Genomic DNA, 22,927 nt, shown 5'->3' with positions numbered 1-22,927 from the left:
GAGCCGGGATTCGAACCCTGGTCTCCAGAGTCATCCTAAATAAAACAATAAACAGTCCAACGCTCAAAGCAATACACCAATATGTGTGTGTTTGTGTGGAGCAGGAACCTCTCCCTTTTCTTTCCCTGTTGTTTCTTCCTTTGGTACCAGGTTTGTCTGCCCAAGCTGTCATGCCCAGGAAGACATCTGCTTTGCTAACTTGTCCGACATTAATTTCAAATACCTAAATAAGTCTTATGGCCTGTTGGCTGAAATAAAGATTATTATTATTATTAAATACCTAAATAAGACAAGAAGGATGCAGAAAGAGAGAGAGAGAGAGAGAGAACCCAAAGCCAATTTAGTACAAGGTAAAACCTTTATTACAACTTTTTCATTGATAGGTATACAACATCTGAAAGACAGAAATGGGGAAAGGGAGAAACAAAACAAAACAAAAACAAAAGGTAACTTTGTTATAAAATGTCAACATTTATTGCTACATTACTGTTATGTACAGGACAGTTCTCAAAATTCTACTTTTTAAAAAAGTTAAGGATTATTTAAAAATTCCAAATAATCCAGCCAGCTGTTTTTTTTTTCTTCTTTTCTTGACACTTGTATAAAATTATTATTTTTATTTTAAAAAAATGAACACAATCCGTATCTTGAGGCACTCGGAAACACAATTTTAACCCCCGTGCTCCTTCCCCCCCCCCCAAATATCTCAGAAGTCGTGATTCAGTTAAACCAAGGAAAAAGAAAGAAAAATCCCCTCCCCGCCCCAAATACGTTTCTCCTTTTTTCCACTTTTAAAAATCGGGGTTAGGCATTTTTTTTAATATTTATATTTATATTTATATATATATATATTTATACTATATATATATCTTTCAAAACTATAATGTGTAATCTGATTTAATAACAAGGATCTCAGCCAGTTCGGTACAGCTGGATTTACATGTAGGCGGCAAAAGGCCGGGGCCCCGGTCCAAACACAATTATGTTGTGACTTGAAAAAGCCATTGGCCAACTGCGTCTGGATCAGGACCAATTCCCTCCCTCCCTTCCCTCCCTAACCACAAAGGACTCGGTTTTGTAAAAATTTATATAAAAAGCCCCAACGATAACAACAAAAAAGAGCCCTCCAAATAATTTGAGAGGGCTAAAAAATACACAGCCTCCCCCTCCCCTCCTAAAAAAATATATCTCAATAGGAATCAAGTTGCATTTTTTGTTCTCTGTGTTGCTTGATCCCAGTTTTCTTTTCTTTTTTCCAAACCAACCAAACAAAAACTATTATTATTATTCATTTTTTCCTGTGGTGCTGTTTCCCCTAAGACTTTACTTGTTGTTTTGTTTTTGCTGGTTGTCCCTTTTCGTCTCCTAAAACCCTCCGCCTCCCCTGGATCCTTTCCGGACCAAAAACAATAATATAAATATCCCAGGATTCTGTCGGACGCACCGAGATTACAAACTTAAACGGACTTCAAACCTGTTTTTAGCTATTGCGGTTCCCCGGTTTCTGGGAACTGCAGCTCTAAGAAGGTAAGGGACGATGAGGGAGGGAGACTGACATCTCAGGAAAGGTTTCTCAGCACGAAAACGGCAGGATTCCCATTAAGACAGCTAAAACTGGTTTGAAACTGGTTTAGAGCTTGTAGTGTAGACGCACACCCTTAGAAAGGTGAGCTCCTTCCCTCCCTCTCATCCCCTTTAACAGAACAGAAACACTTTCACACAAAGCAAAAATAAAAATTAACAAATAAAAACAGAGCTTGTCTGGGAGTTGGTAGACTTGAAAGAGGTTTAAAGGAGATCTGAAAAGAAGCCATCGCACTTCCTGCTTTGAAAAGGTATTTAGCCTCAGTGGTGGCAGTGGGGGAAATGAGCGCACGCTTCTCAGGTCCAAATGGACCTTTGTTCACATGGGAATGCCCACTCAGTAGCCTCAGTTCTTGCAAAGCCATTGGTACCCAGGGTGGCCTTATGCTGGTTTACAAATTTACCTGCAAAGAAGAGCTGACCTCTGCCTTGTTGGCTTCAGGTCACCTGTGAGAAGAATCTTCCCAAGACTTCCAAGGTTCTGAAAACAAGGACTCTCCCATTGGATTATGGTGGCCAATGCAAGTTGGGTAGGAGAGTGGATATGTCTTATCTCTATGATGGACCAAGGCTGTGGCAAGAGGGGAAAGTCCACATGTCCAGCAAGAACCATCTCCAAGAAGCAGTCCTTTTAATGCTCGGTGTCTCTTCTGGCACACAGAGGAAAGAGAAGGCGGGACGGGGGTACAAGGGGGATGCTTGCCAGTGTTATAACTCACCCAGGTGAGTTATAACGCAACTCTGACTCCAGATGACAAATCTGAGCGGCTAGAGAGGTTGATACAGTGGATGAAGAACTTCAGCAGGATGAGCCAAAGCTGGGGAACACCTCCATCATTTGTGGTCAGCATCTTATAAATAAGAAACTCTGGCTTCTCACAGTCAGGCAGCTGTAAATCCCATAGCCGTGGCTACAATGGGTTTTGTTTTTCTCAACTCTTCGTTCTCCTTGGCTTTTGGATCTTGGCTGAGATCCTGCTTTGGAGTCTTGGACTGACTTCTGGTGTGTGTCTCCTTGCTTCTGGTATCATGACTGATGACTTTGACAGAGACCTTGCTGCAGCACCTCCTTTCAACCTGTGTAAACTCCCCTGACTCTGTGTATGACCAAGTCTGGCCAGTGTCTCCCAAGCACAACTTGCCTCTTGTGACCCTCGCTGGCACAAAGGCAGCCATACTCTCCTTCTCTGCCCGTGAAAGCCAAAGTCTACAGAATCTTCCCAAATCTTCTGCAGCCAGGATAAGCGGTTTGTTTTGTTTTCTTAAGCAGCTGGGAAGATCCAGTTCTTGAAGTCACAGAGACTGTGGATGCTGCGGTTGACCCTACAATCTGGCAAGAGTGGCTAGTCATAAAAGCTGTGGCTGCTTGTCTGAATTTTTAAGGTCACTACCCAAAGTCCCTGCTCCAGAGCTACAACGAGACACGGTCTTAATAAATGGGCTTGCTGGTAATCAGGACCATGTTGAGGCTAGACATCTATGGAGACTGAAGGAGAACAAGAAGGCCGGGTCTGTATGGTGCTGGAACCACCATGATGCCTTTCAACAGTGTTCCTCTGCTACAATGCCTTATGCAACCTTCAAGGATATTCAAAATTCAAGACAGAGCTTCATGCTTGAAGATCCCCACAGCCCCTGGATTAGCCTTGAGATCCGCTTGGCGGTTGCATAGCCTTCCTGTTGGCTGACATGTGGAACAGAGGAGAAGCTCCGTGAGTTTGGACTGTGGAGATGCTACTCATTTCCCCCAATCTCCCAAGATCCATGTGGGCACAGCCTTCCCAGGATTCTCTTTCTTCTGTTCACAAAAAGCAGTGTCTCTGCGTTACGGATGGTGATGGCGGTGGGCAAAACATCTCTGAATGTCATCCAGACAGCAGGCAGTCCTCAGCAGAACACCACAGTCTTTCGGATCTTCTGAAAATGCCAAAGCCGGGAAGGCATGTTTTCTGAACAGCTCTGGATTGATGCAGTGTTGGTGCAAGAACTCCCAAATCCATCTTGTTGGGGGGCACATTGCAACGGACCCCATTGGGGTGGTGTTCCTTGGCCTTTGTGTGCTACAAACACCTCCTTTTCCTTTCCTTGTTTTTGCTAGATGTGGCTCTTTTGTTCTTTTCCCCCTTGGAGGGGTCTTTGTTCTGCTTCCAACCTGGCAGCGTCTTTTTTGTTAAAAAATGTATTATTCTCTTTACTCCTTGCCTCCTGATATTCCTTCCTTTTGTTCCATGTCTGTTTTTATAAGCGCTTGACAAATGGTGAGGCATGATCCAGGCTACTTCCATTTTCTCCCAGTTCTCACCGCCTGCTCTTTCGGGTCCATTTGCCCACAGTATGCTCAATATGTTGGTTTTGGGGAGGGTGGCATCTTCGTTTGAGATGTCACCCATCCCTGGCACACACAGGCCAGGAAGAAAAAGGAACCAAACTTACTTCTTCTCGGAGTACCTTTATCTCCTATGAAGGAAGAGGACCACAAATATTTTGGGGGGAGCTGGGAGAGAACAGGCTGAAAGGTAAGACTTTTAAGAGTCACTTAGCAGGATCAGAAAGACAAAAGAACCAAGGGCTGCAAGATTCCTTGACCATCACCCCCAACCCCTCCAAAGTGGCCAAAATGCAAAGAGATGATACCAGTACATTCTGGATTTCTTTTTTGACTAGCCACATGAGGCCAGTTAGTAGCCCAGATAGCTAAAGTCCACGCTGGCAGCTTCTCTGAGCCGAAAAACAAACCCCTCTCACACCGCTTTCTTCTTTTGTTTCCTTTGTTTGTTTTAAAAAACATCCAGTCTCTTAATACAAACTTTTAATATTTCTGGTAGATCTCACTGAAAAAATAATATGCAACATTAATTATAAGAAACAGCAGCAGGAAAAAAAAGCATGGGGAGTCGCAAGTCTCTTTCTCGCTCGCTCGCTCTCTCGCTCGTTCGCTCAATCTTTGTACACATTATTTTTCATTGTTGCTTACAAAACATATATGCAAAAGAAGCTTTTTTTAAAAAAAACCAAAAGGCATTACTATGTTTGTTCTACATTTTTTTTAAAAAAAAATTATCGTTAACTAATGTTCTTTTTTTAAAAAAAGAAAAGAAAAATAAAACGCGTAGGCACAATATATATATTTTTTGCTGGCCTTTTTGTGAACAAGCCACTTGTAATGAAACGTTTCCCCACACCCCCCGCTCTGAAATTGAAGGATATGTATTGACAGTTCCAGAATATACATTTAAGGCAATCTTTGCAGTTGTTTTTTTTTTTCCCGATTCAACAACGTTGTTGTTTTTCCTTTCGAGAGAAGAAAAAAAGTTCCTTCGAGCGCATTGAATGTCCGTTGCCGTGCATCTATACTGAAACAGAACTACAGTTTCTGGGCGATCACACGGCGGGGCTGGCGGTTGGGTGGGTGGGAGCGTGATGGGGCCTTCCCTTCTTCTTATTCTTACAGACATCTGCTTCCAGGTGAAGAAAAGCGGTAGTCTAGAGGTAGAAAACAAGGAGGTGAATTCTTTGCTAAATGGGTTCTCCAAGGAAGCAACACATAATCTTTAGCCATTTGCTCCCCACTCTGAGAAAGCTTTCAAAAACTTTACAGTTTTTGCAATTTGGGGCTTCTTCTGCACAAAATTCACATATGAAATTTCTACACAGAAAAGAAACACTTTCTGAAAAGATTATATCATCTCTGCACATAGATACTACCTCCTACGCAGAAAATGTTGTCACTAAGGACTTATTCTGTGCAAAATTGGCATTTTGGGAAGCAGAAAACAGCTAGAGAGACACATAAGGATATGTAAAATGGAGGGAAGTACGGATTCACGGCAAGAACTACACTTAGATTCCCACAGCTCCTTGTGTCTCTCTGCATCTCTTTCCAGCCCCACAAATATAGTATAGGTCCATATTATGCTACATACATTCTGAAATCTGGAAAAAAAATCCCAAATCTGAAATGCTTCTGATCCCAAGCATTTCAAATAAGGGATACTCCACCTGTAATATCAATGCCATTGTCATCATCTGTGAAGTGCTGGATGGTGGGGCTTGTTCAAAGCAGTGTTGCTTTTCTAACTGTGATCCTCACTATGGCATCAGACATTTTATCAGTCCATTTGAAATCACTCCCAGAGCACTTCTTACCACTGGAACCATGTCCATTTTCATCCAACATTCCTAAATTTCCTAGATTCTTGGACTGAATTCAAATCATTGATGGTCCATAACCCCAGTGAGTAACACCTGGTAGACTGTGAAACTCTGTTGCCTCAATAAGAGGTATTGTACCTTGAATGTTGTATCTGCAAAGCAGCTCAGGAACCCCAGACATTCCTATTTCCCCCTTCCTGTCATGTACTTCAAAACCCCAAATGATGGATGCCCTACCTTCTACATGTGTCCCACGGGATTGTGCCCATCTCCCAGGCCTGGATGCGATGCCGAAAGCGCCATCTGAGGATCGCCCACCACGCCTGACACTTTCTCCTCCTCGCGACGTTTCAAGCAGGCTGCCTTAGGATTCAGATTGCGTTCTGAGACAGAAGGAAGAGACACAAGCCATGGGAAGGAGGAGAAAAGCAACTGCCTTGGGAAAATCACTTGCAAGCGTTATTTTTCCCTCCCCTCGAAGCACGAGAAAAGCCAAGGGAAAGCCATAGAGAAGGGAGATACGCAGGCTATAGAAGCATGAGAGGTCTCCCAGTTGTACCAGTGTCCTCAGTATGACTCCTTTTAGCAGCTGCAGTCAGCCCAAAGCTGTTCTTTACAGAGAAAAATGCTGCCAGATCAAGATATTCAGACTGCAAGCACCCACTTCCCATCCTTCTTGGAAAACTGGCATAAAATCTGTTAAGACCATCGAAAACCTGTGGATCACAATTCATGGAAACACAGACTCTTGGAGCCAGAAGGGAGCCCAAGGGCCATCTACTGCAACCCCCGGCCATGCAGGAATATGTAACCAAAGCACTCCTGAAAGAGACTGCTTTAAGACCTCCAAAGACAAAACACCCTCCAGTCTAAAGGTTCTTCCTAAGATTTAGGTGGGATCTCTTTCCTTGTCATCTCAATCAATTGGGGGTTTGTTTTGCATTTCCTTTGGGAATCCTCTCGACTCCAGTCAAACGGCAACTGACGGAGCAGCAAACAACACAAAACAGACCCACCACCACCACCACCACCCACTGAGCAAAAGGGAGAAAAGGGATAGGCAGAGACACTCGTGGAAAGGAACACAGGGAAATGGAGGCATGCCCACGGAAGGAGTCTGCGCGAGAAAGCGTGACCTCGGGGTTGAAGGGGGTGGGATCCCCCAGCGGCACCGTACCTCGTACTTGCTGTTCCAAGCCTAGAATGACTTGCACTGCTTGCTGGAGGATGATGAGCTTGGTCTGTGCTTTGTCTGTTTTTAAGTGCATCTGGCACATGCGTCCCAGCTCTTTAAAGGCCTCGTTTATGTCCCGCACGCGTACCCTCTCCCTGGCATTATTGGCCATCCGCCTCTCCCGGTCCCTCAGATCCTTGTCCTCCAGTGACAGCGCCTCATCCGTACTGCTGGGTTCACACAGCACCACAGGGGTTAGTCAGGGAGCGAAGTCGTGACTCAGGGGGCTGGGGGTTAGGGTCGGTGGGAGGAGGACGGTGCCGAGGTGTGGTGGAAAAATGCCCATGGTGACTGCAAGCCAAGGTGGCACAAGCCAAACTGACCCCAGAGATAAGGAGCTGCCAGATCCTTACGGTGGTTGGGTTCTTTTGGGAGCTGCCATTTCTGACTTATGGAGAACCTAAGGCAAACCTATGGCGGGGTTTTCTGAGCAATATTTGTTCAAAGGGGGTTTGCCTTTGCCTTCCCCCGAGACCGAGCGAGTGAGACTTTGTCACCCAGGAGGTTTCCACAGCCAAGCAGGGATGTGAATCCTAGTCTCCCAGACTCCTGGTTCAGCACTCAAACACTACACCCCACTGGCTCCCTTCAGACATTTCCTTGCCTTTCAGACACTTTGAACAACAACGTCTACAATCCCTGACCACTGGCCATGCTGGTAGCAGCTTTGCAAGAGCTCCAGTCCAAAACCTCTGGGAAAGATAGGGTTGCCTACCTTTCCTGTGGTGAATACTTGTACCTCTGTTTGCATTAATACAGATTATTTTTGCTCAGCAGTTCATGTTTTACCTCTATCAGGAGGGGGCATACCATTGTAAGCCACTGTTACACCTCTCCTTTGCCGCTTGGGGGAGCCAACATTATTCAAAACAACATACCAAAAAAAGACGAGCGTCCATTAATTGTGCATGTGTGTTTTTAAGAAGTGATAAAACCATTTTGACATTGCCTTTTCCTCTGTTTTAATGTTGAAAAGATCACAGAGCTATCTGTGTATGTGTAGCATGCAATAGCAATAGCAAGTATATTTCTATACCGCTTATCAGTGCACTTAAGGATTCCCTAAGTGGTTTACAAAGTGTAAGCTAATGTGTAGGGAAGACCCTATAAACTCAAAGTGTCTAAGCGCAAACACTGTACTTTATGCGGCGTTTAGCATATGCTAAAAGAGAAGGGAACTCTAATCAAACCTACAACCCAAGGACCTCACTGCCACCATCCATGCTTGTCAAGGACTCAGCAGTCGAACCTCTGGTTTAAAGGGTGAGGCCAGTTCTGTGCATGCTGCACTCCACCAGAAAAATCCATTGCACAGGCCCGAAGGATACATCCAACGTCATCAATGCGCTTGTAGAAAGCATGGATGAGTCCTTCCTGAATCTTTGTTCACGAAGTAAAGCCAAGAAGAAGAAGCAGCATATGCTGAAAGCCACACTGGGAGAAGAGACGGTGTGTTCCGGGTGCATGCCACTGCATGCACAAGCCCCATTCATTTAAACGGGGCTCAAGCATAGGCGGAATCCCTTTACGCGGGGGAGTCTGGAACGGATCCCCCTGCGTAAAGAAAGGGCAGACTGTAATACATCTGTTCTACAGTGCTATGATAGAAACAACAACTTCAGTTGTTGAACCCAGGCTTTGAGACTTAAACCCACAGTCCAGAGTGAGGTGGGCAACCTGCGGTCCAGGCCCCATATGTGGCCCCTAACTGATTTTGTAACACCCAGGTGTAACCCCCCCCCCAATTGGGTAGGGCAATGCACCTTCTGACCCCCAGAAGTTGCTCCCTCCTAGTCTAGGTCTAGAGTTTGTATTTCAAGATCTGAATACTGGAGTACAGTGGTCCCTCCACATTTACTGGGGTTAGGGGAAGAATCCCCATGAATGCTGGAAAACTGCAAATAAAAAAATACCATTCTTTTACCTCTCTAGGAATCTCCAGGTCCCCCAGTGCAACTCTGTGGTCAACATTTGCCAGAGGCTTATCACAGAATCCTGTGGGAAGACCTACAAATACCTAGAGTAGTGTTTTCTCTAAGAACTTCTAGGTTCTCCAGCACAACTCTCTATGGTCAACTTCTGGCAGAGTTGCGCCAGAGGACTTAAGAGATTCCTAGAGAGAATGTATTAATCAAAACCGCAAATAATCAAATCTGCAAAAATCAAAGCCACAAATGTGGCAGGCCAACTCTATTGTTAATATTATAGTACTGCTGCACAAATCAAGAATTAAAGAGAAGCTTTGCTCAATATCAGCCCATCTTCTCCCACTTGGCTCCCCTTCTCAGAGGGAATGGCTACGCAAAGGAGGAACTTACCAGCAAGAAAGAGTTGCATCCCAACCTAATTCCTTCCTAGTTTCTCAAGTGAGGAATCCTAAACCCCCAAAAAAACCAAAACAAAAAACAAACCCTGGTTTGTGATCCTGGTTTGTTGAAGGATGGACAAACTGGGATTCCCTGTCAAGATTCAACACTAATTCTGGTTTAGGTCCTTTGTGCAGGGACGTAGCCGGGGGGGGGGGATCTGGGGGTCCGGACCCCCCCCTTCCATTAGAAAAATGAATGGTGTGTGCTGCTGCGCCGCCGCACTCAAGCCCCATTATAATGGTGGCACTTAGTCTGGACCCCCCCCTTCCTAAAATCCTAGCTACGTCCCTGCTTTGTGCTAGGATGCTTCTCCTTCAGAAATTTGTGTCGTATTGTTATGAAAAGCAGGGCCTCAACATTTGAAACTAGGCAGCCAGAGGCCTGTGTGTCAAAACCTTCCAGCACCCATTTCTAGTTAATTGCAAATTTCAAGGTTTTGTGACAAAGGGTGCAAAATGAGAAGGAAAAGGAAGGGGTCACTTGGAAATGATGCAGTACCACAACTTGTGAGTGGTCTTGATGGACATATGGCCCCTATGAATTGCAGAGTGCTTTCTCACACAAGGGATACTCAGAGGTGGCTTTGTCAGTGCCTTCCTCTGAAACCCAGCAGCCAGGACTTTGTATTTCTTGGCAGTTAAGCCCTAACCAGGGTTGACCCTGCTTAGCTTCCAAGATCAGACAGGATCTGGTGCCGTTAGGGTATTTAGGCTTAAGTAGTAATGACTGTTGTTTGTTGGGTGCCTCCATGTGGCTTCCCTCTTATAGGACTACCCTAATAATAATAATAATAATAATAATAATGATTTATTTATAGCCCGCCCAATCACAAGGAATCCAGGCGGGTTACAACAGTAAAAATAAAGAAAATAAAATACAATAAATAAATAAAATACAATAAAATTAAAGAGAGCAAAGTGAGTACATTCACAGTTAGGCCTGATGGAAGTTAGGCCTCTCTTTTTCACTCCCTCTCAGGTCTGATGATGATGTCATGGAGGGAGGGCTCTTCTTCTTGAGGCAAGGATTTTATTTTAATTAATTTTAATTTAATTCTTCTCATTAAACTTAAGAGAAGAATTGGTGGACAGAGTGACATAAGTCACAGTAAATGGGGAGTAGAACTAGGTAGGGAAGGCCTGCCGGAAGAGATCTGTCTTAAGAGCCTAAAGCGAACCTGTTACAGGGTTTTCTTGGCAAGAGTGGGCTTCTCCTTGCCTTCTTCTGGGGCTGAATGTGACTTGTCCAAGGATTTGAACCCTGGTCTCCTGAAGTCCTAGTCCAACACTCAAACCACTACATCACGCTGGCTCTAAAAAGTAAGATTTTCTTGGCACGCTTAGAAGGTTTTGGCATTTTCCTTCTTTCCAGCTGAGAGAATGTGTCCTGCTTGAGGAAGCACCCAATAGGTTTCTATGGCTGAGCAGAATCTCCAGAGTTGGGTCCAACGCTCAAACCACCACCTCACACTGGCTTGCTTATAGAAGTGGTGCTGGTTGTTATTGCTCAAATCACCACATCCATGCTGGTTCTCCCAGTAGTAATAATAGTGTAAAAATCTCTTAAGGGAGAGCACCAATCTCTGTGTGGAAACACAACTAAGGTTGCCGTACAAGGGTAGGCATGAAATATTTGCCAACTAACACCTACACATCTCCAAAGGCAGTTACGCATCAGGGGAGTTGGTTACTAAAACTCCTTAAAAACACAAACAACTTGCCCCAGCTGGCAAAGAAGCCCCCAAACCTCACAGCAAGATGTCAATTCAGTTCCATTCACCCCTTGAGGCAGTTAGGAGGACCACCGCAAGTGTCGGCAGCACCTTAGGCTCTTGGCATCTCTTAACCAAAGAAGTAATCCCTCCATCATCCCCAGCCAAGGCATACTTTGGAGCATGGATGGCCATTTCCCCCAGAGCAAAAAATAAAAATGATAAAAAATATCTCACAGGGGTAGGCTTGACTGCTTTGAGGATCTGGTGAAATCTCAGGTCAGCTGGAAGGTTCAATCTTTTGAGTGTCTGTGTGTGTGAAGGGGGAGCATTTAGACTAGAAGGGATACAACCTGCCTCTTAAAACAGGTGGAAATGGTCAAAACAGTGCTTGAGGAGCCAAGACGTGGTTTTGAAATCAAGTCGGATTTGGCTTTGAGAACACGCTTGCACACAGAAATACAACTGGCCCTGTTAACCATTAAGTGTGGAAACACAACAACACAGACAGGGAATTGCAGGAGACAGTTCCTCTGGCTGATAAGGGGCAAGGGGAGAGAAAACCTTTCCAAAACCTTGGTTACCCTTTAAGTAGTTCTTTGGATCACTGGTCCCTGGCCTCCAAATGGTAGAGCAGGAGTGGGCAAAATGCATTCTTCTTTTGTTGCCCTTGACATCTCCAGAATCCCTAGACTGACCTTTTTCTGGCCAAAAAAGAGAGGGGAAATTGCTACTCTGGGATGCCTCTGAAACTTTTGAGAAATTTTGTCTGAGAAAATCCTTGGGGGGAGGGGGGAGAGATGGTGGCTATGTGCCTTCAAGACATTGCCACATATGCTGACCCTAAGGCAAACTGATCATGGGGTTTCCTTGGTCAGACTGGTTTAGAGGTTTGAGGCCAAAAGTGTGTGACTTGACCAAGGTCATCCAGTGGGTTTTTATGGCTGAGCAGGAATCTGAACCTGGATCTCCTGAAGTCCAACACTCAAACCACAAGACCATGCTAGCTCCTGCTTATAACAGCCCAAGGGTTTAAAAAAGAAAAAGCTAGGAGCAGGTAATGGTAGCTTCTAAATAGCTTCTATAAAAATTATGCCTCAACACTGGGGCAAATCAGAAATGGTTTTGTGAGGCAGGTTCAGCTCATAAGTTCTAATTCCTGACAAGGCAAGACTCAACTTTGCTTGACCCATCTGAATGTTTAAATTATTATTATGTTAACCAGAGGATGTCCACAGGGAACCCAACTTAGGGGACGATGTACCAACTCTTTTCCCTCCCAGTCTGTTCCTTTCCTACTATCGCCGCTACCCTCCATGTGCCTCCTTGTCGATATATATGTACGCATGTGGTGTTATTGTTTTTTTGTCTCTCTCTGAGCAAGCAGCAAGTACAAGGTAGAGGGAGGGAACCACCGAGAGGTCACGGCCGGGGTCTGTCTGTAGGAAAGCAGGAAAGGAAGGGGGATAGGAGGGAAGATGAAGAAGAAGAAGAAGGAAGAGGAGAAGAAGACACAAGGGAAATAAAAATAAAGTTTATACATGTTATGACAGATGAAAAGGGGAGGCGGATTAGATTGAAGAGCACAAACGAATTCCAGCATTGTGACATGAGAGCAGAGCAGAAAACAGGCCTTGAAAACAAAGTATTAATAATAATAATATAAACCGGCAGCCTCTGTTGAAGAAAAGAGCGGGGAATTAAACCTGGGCAAGTTCTGAGGAAGGAAAGTTAAATGCATGCATGCAGAGCCAAGCGTTAATGGGCAGGGAGACACATTGGAGTCCCGATCCCTTTCCAGGGGAGACCGCCTGCTTTCTGGATCAAGCTCAAGGGCGCCTTCTAGCCTCCTACACACAGAGCCTGGAGCCGTTTCTCTGGGGGTGGCGTTGCCCCAATGTTCATTTGGCAACTGGGGACAGGACAGGATTTGGGTGGTGGATTGGGGGCAGAGGAGGAATCTTTGGCATCAGAGCATTCCCCATTCCAACAGAGCTAAAAACAACCCAATTTCTTCGGCAGCTTTCACTCACCCAAGATTACTCTCAATGACTTAAAACCACACAAGGCTGGTTCCCTCCATTCCTATGTGCTAGTGCAAAAGTGGTCATCTATGGGAAGCCTCCCATGAGACCTTGGAGGGCCACAGCCCCCTGCACCCACTTCCAAAAAGGAACTTTTTTTGCCTCTCATTGACCTCAGGGACATTTCCATCATGCCTTTGGGCCATTTTAGGCCCAGGAAAGATCTTTCCTACCAACAGAAAGTGAAAAAATTGCAACTTTTTGGACAAATGTGGGCTGCACTTTGTCCACCACTGCACTAACTTAACTCTCAAGATTGACCAAGAGCACCCTCTTAAAGGTAGTGTACCCAGACTCCAACTTCAAAAATCATGGGTGACAGAAAGAAGAGCAGCAGAAGAAAGAAAAACAGAAGGGAGAAAGAGAGAGAGAGAGAGAGTCATCCTTAGTAGCCACACCACCTACATACAGAATAACTGGTTCAAGAATATGCTACTGGAAGCATCTGAACCAAATGCATTCTGTCCCTGGGAACGGTCACCACAAGGTGAGAAATCCATAGGCACATGTCTTATAAACTAGGCTCGATGTGGGGAAACAGAGGCACAATTTCATTTCACTGGGGACCAGAATTGTTCATCAGGTTTACTGCCTAGGATATGCTTACAAGAAAATGGACCAGCACATCGGGGGGAAACTATGAGGTCAAGATTAGGTTGTTGGAAGCCCCTCCTATTTCTGGAGAGGAAATCTGCACACACCTTTCTCCAGAAGCATCCCACCTTAAATCAGGGATGGGCAACTCTGGAATGTTCTTGGCCTGCAATTCCCATCCTGCTTCACTGCTGGCTAGGCTAGCTATGACTGCTGGGAGTTATAGTCCTACAAGGTCTAGAGAAGGGCAGGGCAAAGTGTAGCCTGTGATCCTCATGTGGCCCCCATGGCTTTGAATTGCCCTTTAAAAGATTGGGAGGACATTTCCACCATGTCTGTTTCTGAAAAACAAATTGCCCCCAAATTTAAGCCAATTTTTGAAAAAGGAAGCGAAACGGAAATGACTTCTGTCCACTTCCTGCTGTTAAACAAAGGCCTTTCCTGGGCTTAAAATAACCCAGAGAAGCCCAAACACATGGTGAAAATGTCCCCATGACACCTAGAAGGCATTTGGGGGCAAAAAACCCCCCTCATTTTGTAGCGACAGGTGTGTGGGGAAGATATGACCCTCCAAGGTCTCCTGTGGGGCAACTGCAGCCTTTCAAGGTTGTCCCCAGACCCACGTCTTCCCCACCTCTGGCTCCAGATGCAGAGCAATGAAACGCTTGTGTATGGAACCGGCTGCCCTTCAGCATGGTGCAACAGAGCGGGGAAAGGAAAGGCAAGAGGAACAAAAGGTAACTGCAAGGGGTTCCCTGGTGAAGGCACCAAGTCAGCATGCATGCAGAAAGGGCAAACATTTTTTCCGTTACTTAGTCCAAATGCAGAACTTGAGGGCAAGGGATGCAAACTAACCCCCTGACACAAAATGAAACAAAGAAGTAAAATAAAAACAAAAAACAAGCAAACAAAAACAAAAGAAACAAAAACGAGCCAACTGGCCATAAACAGGATGCAAGAATTCAAGGAAGCGGCAGCAGGACGGAAAACGCTGGGAGAGTTGTGGCGCCCGGCGATGGCGCAGGCCGGGGCAGGGTTGGAAGGACAAGACAGACAGCCCCCATGCCGTTCCAAAAAAACCTCACCCTGTCGGAATCCTCCACTAACCTCTAACTTGTTGTTCCAGATTGAGAATAACCGAGACGGCCTGGTGTAGGATTAGCAGTTTGGTCTGCGGTTTTTCGCTGTTAAGGTGTAGCTGGCACATGCGCCCGAGCTCCTTAAAGGCCTCGTTGATGTCACGGACGCGCAGGCGCTCGCGGGCGTTATTGGCCACCCGCCTCTCTTTCTCCCGCTCGGCTTTTTGCTCTGGGGGAAGCAGGTCATCCTCCTCATCCTCATCTTGACTGATAATTTGAAATATAAGAATGAAACAAGGAGAAGGGTGGTGGGCGGGGTGGGGGAGGACATTTTTCTCATTTTCACACCTCGGCACCGGAACACAGTTCACAATTTTCTTTAAAAAATCAAATCAAATCAAAACATCCCAAAAAACAAAGCCCAAATTTTTATCAAACTCAAACATGCGTGTGCACAATTGAAACCAACAACACATATCCACAGTGCAGAATGCTTTTTAAAAATCAGCAATGAATTAGAAGGGGGTGGAAAAGTACTTTGCCTGATCTCCATCCCTAACAAATTTTGAAAAAAGTGGTCCCAGAAAACCCTTGGCTGTTGTGTGCCTTCAAGTCTTTCCCAATATATGGCAACCTTAAGGTGAATGTATCATGGGGTCTCCTTGGCAAGATTTATTCAGAGGGGGTTTCCCTTTGCCATCTTCAGAGGCTGAGAGAGGGTGACTTGGCATAGGTCACTTAGTGGGTTTCCATAGCCAAATGGGGATTTGAACTCTAGTCCAACATTCAAACCACTATACCAAGCAAGCTCTCTTGCTGCCCCACTAAGAATATTTGCCTGAGGGCTCTTAAGTCTGTGGCTCTCAATGTTCCTTCAAGACAACTCTGATTCAGAAGACCCTTTCCTAGACTTTTCTTGACCAGATTCATTTAGAGGGGGGTTTGCCATGGCCTTCCTCTGAGGCTGAGAGAGTCGGAAGTGCTCAAGGGCAGCCAGGAGGTTTCTACACCTGAGCAAGGATTCAAACCCTGGTCTTCCAGAGACCTAGTCTGACACTACACCAGACTGGCTAACTCCTCCAAAAGTCTTGATGGGATCAGCAATGACAGGCATTGCTGGTGGGGTCCTAAATGGTTCAGACACTATTTACCTAGGGCAGTGGAAAGTCCCAAATGGGTGACAACAGTGTTTGTGCCGCCCCTAAACATTCTCAAAAGGGATGGATATCAATTAATTAGTTAAATAAATATTTTCTGGAAGCTGTGAGGGTGTTTGGAACAGACATGGACCCTAGCTGCACTGTCCTTCACCCCACCAGCCTGCTGAGGGAAGAGAGAAACGGCGGAGACCTGTTCAATGAGCACCTGGTTCGGTTGCGCGAGGACTTCAGCTCCTTCTTCTCCTCCTCTGAGTTGTCTGCCACCGACGTGTTCTCGTCGTCCTCCTTGTCTTCCCGTTTGATCTCGCTGGTGCCCGACGAAACGCTGGCCCTTCCCAGCCCAGACGTCAGACCTGCAAATGGAAGCACCAGTCACTCATGCACGGGATTGAGAATGGGTGACTCACAGTGGTGGGTGGAAGAGCAGTCAATCTGCTGTGGGATTTAGACTGAACTTTAGAGGACGTAGTCTTGGTCAGCTGAAAGGAAGATCAGGGGAAATTGATTCAACCTGTACTAGATGAGGCTGCACTCCCCTGAAGACAAAGTCTACAGCTTGAACATACGCATGGATTCAGACCTGAGCCTGAATGCTCAGATTTTGGCAGTGGCCAGGAGTGCATTTGCAGTTAAATCTTGTGTGCCAGCTTCCTTCATTCTTTAAGAGGTCAGATCTAGTCAAAGTGACCCATTCCTTTGTCATATCCTGTTTGTTTGGTTTACTGTTCACAGGCTCCCTGAAGTACCCTCAAAAGATCCCAGAACTCTATATTACCTCAAGATACCGGTGATTTCCTCTGCACTCCTTCAAAAGGGTGATAGGAAATGATACCCCTGTTGCCATTTTGAGAATGACTGCAGATGAAAACAGAGGTATTAAGGCTTGCTGTGGGTGTGGATAGACTTCATAGACATGTCTCTGTAAGCAAAGGGATCCTGTAGCATCTCTGAGACATGGAGAAAAAGAAGTTGTAGCATAAGCTTTCCTAGACTTGCTGTGTTTCCTCAGATGCAGGTGTGTGGGACTGTGAGCATGTAGTCCATGGGGAGCTTGTGGGGGGGGGGTGTGCCTCCTGGCCCCTATGCAATTGCTGACCCCTATTGTAAGCAAAGCAACCCCAAAGGTTGTAACATCCCTATGGAGTGAGCTCTGGATTCCAATCCAGGAAAGAAGTAGTGACAACAGCTCCAATGGAGTTGCGCTAAGGTCATTGAGACTTTTGACCTCAGGAAGAAGAAGGGAAAAGACACAAATCAAGCTTACCACTGAAGGCATCTGAAGACTGGCCTCTGTTGAGGTCCGGGAGCGAGCTCGGCTGGGCAGGGAGAGCAACGTGGTTGTGGAGGATGCTGGGGTTGCTGGAGAGGGCATCGTCTGGATGACCTCCTCCTACCTGTGATGAGAGACCATGAAAAAGTAAGTCCCCAAGGGCAAGAGACACCATCCATAACCAAACAGAACATGTATGGTGAGTTTGGAACGGGTGCATGGCCCAGACTTCCAGGAATCCCAACTTTCAACTCCTCCATCTTTGAAACCAAGTTTCGTACCAGGTTCGAGTGCCGACTGGTGATGGGCAAGACAGAGGCTGGGGGAAAAGACTGGCTGAGGCTGCCGACCGAGGTGCTGTGCGCAGAGGCGGAGGCCAGCAGGTCGTGGATTTCCCGGTTGTTGCTCTGACCCACCGCATGGCTCCTCAGCACGTGGATGGCTTCATCCAAATGGTCTTCCATTTTATTTTGCTGGCACAAAGAGAGAGAGAAAGAAAGGAGTAGGGACATGAGAAGGAGGAAGCCCACCCTCTTGCAAATATTCCCTCTGTTTGGGGCAAGATAGGAGTCAAGAAAGGAGGTACACATTTTCGTTTTCTTACTCCCAGAGATTACAAAAGGTGTAAACTTAGTGTTCCCATTTTACAGATGAGGGAACTGAGGCTAGGAAGGAAAGCTGCCTTTGCCCACAACACAATCATGCAATAGCACTCAGGGTGGAAAGACAGGGGAGAACTTGGCTCAATATAGGGAGCAATTTTTTTCACCTGTAGGAAGGGGAACAGAGGAAGGGTGCTTACCAATGTGTGGAGAGTCCCTTCGTAGCTTGGGGACAAGGCACCCTGCCCACCTGCCCGGGGCCACTGTGAAGAACCTGGCAGGGAAGAGAAACAGAGAGCTGGAGGAGCAGTGTAGTTTGGTGGTGAGAATGTTGGACTGGGAATCTGGAGAGCTGGGTTCAAATCTCACCTCAGGCATGACAGATTTCACATAATGTTCATGGGGGAGAGTTCTTACTGCAGGGGGCAATGCCTCCATTTTGCACTCCATCCCTGCCCCATCCCTGCCTGAGCTCCATCTTTGGAACTTGGAACAATTGGCCTGGATGCAACCCCTCCACTCAGCACTAGAGGGCACCAATGTCCCACAAATCCCAGCCACACTGGCTTCCTAAGTGGAAGCAGCTAATACTTAGGGGAGTCCTTCCTCAGCTGTCTGATCTGGGTGACCACCATTATTCCTCCCCAAATGTGCCAGTATCTGTGCCCTTTGGCTACAAAGCTCTCCAGGGACTGGCACAGAGATGGCTCAGGGATGGCAATGGGCCCAGGGAGCACCATATTGGAGTAGCACTGTGTTAAGACAACTCTGGAGGTACAGTGGTCCCTCCACATTCACTGGGATTAGCAGTGAAGGACCCCCATGAATGTGGAAAACCCTCAAAGAAAAAAAAACATTATTCTTTTTACCTGAGAGAACACCTCTTTAGGAATCTCCAGGTCCTCCAGTGCAGCTTTATAGTCAACATCTGCCAGACGTTGGTCACTGAATCATGCTGGAGGACCTACAAATGCCTAGAAAAGTGTTTTCTCTAGGAACAGCTCAAGTTCTCCAGCACAACTTTATGGTTAGTTTCTGGCTGTTGCACTGGAGGAGCTAGAGATTCCTAGAGAGAATATATTAATCAAAACCGCACATAAATCCAAAAAAGTCAAAGCCACAATGTGGAGGTCCAACTGTATTTTTTCAAGCGATGGGGCAGCTTCAACAGAGAAGCATAAGCTGCATTGGGGGTGCATGCTACTTGTGGGGCACAGAGTGCCCACTTCTCCTTAAAGGACACATCTGTCTGAACCACCACAGTCAGGCTGCCTCATTGCCAACCACTCATTGTCTCCAGTTTCTTTTTCCTGCCTTGGACACAATATTTCTGACAGCGTACCTGTGATTCCCTGAGGGGATCCCACCGGTGTGGATGGGTTTGAAGAGAAGTTATTGCTAGAGTGATCTGGAGAGTAGATCTGTAAAGCATGAAAATTGTTTTACAATGTTTAGTTTTGTTTTTGTTTATACAGGTAAAACCTCAGCTAACAAAACCTCTCACAGTGAAGTCATTAAGTGTTAAGGATCATGAGAGAAAAGAGAAGAGAATTAAATCATGGTCTGTTCTGCTCACCTTGTGGTGAGTTTCCTCTGTATCCCAAGCACAAAGGGACCCCATAGTTTATAAAGCATGGATTTTTATCACAAATACTTAAGGAGAGAGGCTTACTGAAGCTAATGCTTTCCCAAGGGCGTCCCCTGAACTGCCAGCCGAGGTTCCTCGATTTCCTGAAGCAGGAAAATAAGAAGAAGAAGAAGGAGAGAGAGAGAAGAAGGAAAAGGAAAAGATGAAACCAGGAAGTTACAAGCCATTTATGGAAAAAATAGACTTCTACCTCTGAGTAAACATTAGGAAGAACTTCCTGATGGTAAGAGCTTTGGGGACTGTCCCCAAAGCTAGTGGGCTCTCCTTTTAAACAGAAATTAGAGGATCATTTCTCAGGGATGTAGGAGCTATGGATTTCCTCTACTGCTGGACTAGGTGACCCAAGGGGATACCTTCCAACCCAAGAGTTCCCTGATTCTATGGACTTCAGGTTAAATGCAAGATGTCCAAAAGGTCACTAGCCCTCATGGCTGCAAGACATTTGAGCAAATCCTTGCTTGGAATGGTCAGGAGAGCTTTTTGGATGGGGAGAGGAAGGATAAGCCTTGTTGCCTTGAATATTTAATCACCAATCTCTATGATGATTCTCCAAATATTAAATATATTGGAAATGAAGAAACTGGAGAAGAATAATCCTAAATGGTCTGCTTAGGGACACCATCACCCAGAGTACAGGACACCAATAAATCTACATTTGGCTCTTAAAACTGGAACTGTCTGCTCTGGCTGCTTTTAAAACTGCCTGGTTTGAAAATTATTTTTTTCAAAGAGTTTGGAATGTTTTTAATCAGTTTCTACCCATTGAGGGGTTTTGGTGAGTCAAGAGGTGATAAATAAATGCCCTGAAAATGTAAGTAAATAAATAAAGGTGGGGGTGTACCCTCCACCTCCCATTGTGAGCATTAACTGCTCACCCTCCTCCAGACCAAGGCTTAAAACCAAACACATCTATTTCCGCCTCTTCGGCTCCGGCGACCTTCCGCCAATCCCCCACCCCTCTGGGATTAACCTACATGCAGCGGGAAGGGATGAGAGCGGGAGGAGAAGGAAGGCAAAGGGCGGCGGGGATCCACCTGAAATTATCCCATGTGCTAGGGATGCAAACCTTTGCTTTTATTTTGCTCCCAAATTCAAATTATTTCAGTTGTTCCAACCCTCTCCTGCCCCTGCATGAGAATATGGGGCTGTCTGGGCAATGTCTGACCCTCCTTCTCCTATATTGAGACTCCTTTTGTGAAAAAATACCATTTTAGTGCAAGAAAACTTGTTTTCCCTGCAGGAAAAAACCATGCAAAAATATTTGCAGCAATGATTCCCGAAAGAAGTCCCAAAGTGAAAAGAATCTCAGGGGCGTTCTTCTTTTTTCCATGGTAGAAATCTTTCTTTCTTTCTTCTGGATTTCACCAGATCTTGGGGTAGGGATGAAAAAGGAGAGAAACTCACCCATTACGGCCTCTGTCCCACCAATGGGAGGCGTGTGGCTGGACACTCCATATTGAGTGGAAGCGGAAGAAAAGCCTGAAACTGACGGGAGTCCTCCATTGACTTCTCCTGAATGCATCTGGTAATTCTGGAAAGGATGGGTGAGAAATCAAAGAGATAAAGCATGTGTTTGGGGGAAAGCATTGTGAAAATAGGACATATATCCCCTTCCTGAGAAGACCTCTCATCAGCTTCACCCAAATCTCATCCTGCAACCCAGATGATGAACCCTACTTTTCCTATAGTTTGCATCCACTGCTCCAGGTCCTAGTCTCTGGAGCAGCAGAAAACAAGCTTTCTCCATCCTCAATATCCTCAATTCCCTCCCTAGGGAGGCTAGAATAACCCCCTCATTACTGTTATTGGTTGTACAACTGCCATTGTTCATTACATCGGTAATGGAAAACTGGCTTTCTAGGAAATGACTGCAAGGGCTCTTAAAGATGTGCTGATTGTGGTTGTTCTGCTGATTTTTTAAATCCTTTTAATCATTTGAGGAGCTTCCCAAGGTCAATATGAGTTTGGATTCGGCTTATCTTTTCCCAGCCCAAACAAGGGAGCTCTGCCATTACCATGCGCTCATGCTGGTGAAGACCGCTGAAGTTGCCTGACTGTGGGAGTGGAGAGGAGGAAGCGCCCAAGATGACCCCATAGTTGGACTGTCCCATGGTGCCTGAGGAGCTCCACAGGTCTGCCGAATTGTGGATCCCATCTGCAAGACACAAGCACCCATATACACACTCGAGGCCTGAATTTTGATCCTTTTGTTCACAGAATCCTAGAATTAGAAGGAGCTCCAGAGGCCATGGAGCCCAACTCCCTGCTCCATGCTTGATCTCCAGCTCAAGCATCCCCAAGCAGGGAGCTGTCCAGCTTGTTTTGGAAGATGCCCAGAGAAGGAGAGCCCACCACTCTTCAAAGGAATTGTCTTCATTGCCAAACTGTTCTTCCTATCAAGAAGTTCCTTCTAACGTTCAATCAGAATATACCCTTCTGGAACTTGAAATCATTAGACCTGGTCCTAACATCTGGAGCAGGCCAGGTATTTAAGGAGTAAGGAAGTGACTTGAAGGCACATACATACATGCACAATATTAACAACATACGCAAAGAAGAGAATAAAAGAATAATGAATATTTCCTCCCAGCTCCTCCAGGTAATGTACCTGTGCCCAGGTGACCCACCTGGCATGTAGAAGGCCCCTGGGTAGACAGTGCTGGGGGGCTTGGAAGGGGCATAGCTGGCTGTCTCCCTGTTGTATTCGTCACCTGAGTTGGGTGGATACACCTGTTTGGAGGGAGAAAGAAGGGGGAGAATCACCAAACTTGTCCAGATTAACCACAGGTTGGGTTTTTTGCTTGGGAGTTTAGAATTTCACAAATGTTTGTTTCTTGACACTTCTATTCCATCTTGAGTGGGATATAGCAATTCCCCATACAACCCAATTGGGCAGCTGTGGGCCAGCTGCTCTTATATCTCAACCAGACCAACCTCGCAGGGCTGTGAGAAGTGCAAGTGGAGAGGAAGGGAATCATGCATGTTGGTTTGAGAGCAAGGGAGGTAAGGGGGAGGATACGAATGCAGATATAATAATATTATAAATAAATAACATACTATATTATATAATGCGATAGTGGAGAACAAGCGTAGTGTAATCGTTTGAGCGTCAGACTATGAAGATCAGGGTTTTTGATTTCCCGCTCAGCCATGGAAACTCACTGGGTGACCTTCTTCTAATCTTCAACTGAAATCTACCCTCTTATCACTTAAAATCACCAGACTTGGTCCTATTCTCTGCCTCCTCCTCTCAGCTCTTCCTCAGCCTAACTGGCTTGTGTGGGCACCAAAATCCCCAGAGTTGTCAGGAACATGGGAGGTGACCCTGGGTGCGAAAAATGACTAATTCCCAGACTAGCTGAGAGGGCAAGAAAGGCAACCCTGATAGCAGCACAAGAGTTTCAAAATGAACCCCCCTGGTACCTCTGGAGAGGTTCTCA

The 22,927-nt window shown here is 45.9% G+C and overlaps 2 protein-coding genes across 18 annotated transcripts in view; both read right to left on the bottom strand.

Annotated features, from left to right (window-relative positions):
* MBD3 (methyl-CpG binding domain protein 3) overlaps positions 1–3,907 on the bottom strand; it is a 23,293-nt gene extending 19,386 nt beyond the window's left edge. The window contains exon 1 of the mRNA XM_042478799.1: positions 3,887–3,907. Within this exon, the coding sequence (XP_042334733.1) occupies positions 3,887–3,907 (21 nt within the window). The remainder of the gene's footprint in view (positions 1–3,886) is intronic.
* The window catches only part of TCF3 (transcription factor 3), an 81,034-nt gene continuing 58,558 nt past the window's right edge, over positions 452–22,927 (bottom strand). For 8 of the 17 annotated variants that reach the window (XM_042479917.1, XM_042479909.1, XM_042479919.1 and 5 more), the window contains exons 9-20: positions 22,115–22,217; positions 21,503–21,642; positions 20,892–21,018; positions 19,512–19,570; positions 19,182–19,260; positions 18,040–18,113; positions 17,519–17,710; positions 17,232–17,361; positions 16,158–16,320; positions 14,836–15,074; positions 5,974–6,119; positions 452–5,067 (exon numbers count right to left, since the gene is read on the bottom strand). In XM_042479917.1, the coding sequence (XP_042335851.1) occupies positions 5,977–6,119; positions 14,836–15,074; positions 16,158–16,320; positions 17,232–17,361; positions 17,519–17,710; positions 18,040–18,113; positions 19,182–19,260; positions 19,512–19,570; positions 20,892–21,018; positions 21,503–21,642; positions 22,115–22,217 (1,449 nt within the window). In that variant the 3' untranslated portion in view covers positions 452–5,067; positions 5,974–5,976. Of the gene's footprint in view, positions 5,068–5,973; positions 6,120–6,913; positions 7,141–14,835; positions 15,075–16,157; positions 16,321–17,231; positions 17,362–17,518; positions 17,711–18,039; positions 18,114–19,181; positions 19,261–19,511; positions 19,571–20,891; positions 21,019–21,502; positions 21,643–22,114; positions 22,218–22,927 lie in introns of all 17 variants that reach the window. The other 9 variants (XM_042479922.1, XM_042479911.1, XM_042479920.1 and 6 more) reach the window with 3 other exon arrangements.

This window comes from Sceloporus undulatus, chromosome 7 (genome assembly GCF_019175285.1).
Source record: "Sceloporus undulatus isolate JIND9_A2432 ecotype Alabama chromosome 7, SceUnd_v1.1, whole genome shotgun sequence".
NCBI lineage: Eukaryota > Metazoa > Chordata > Lepidosauria > Squamata > Phrynosomatidae > Sceloporus > Sceloporus undulatus.
This window is presented reverse-complemented; position numbering and strand designations above follow the sequence as displayed.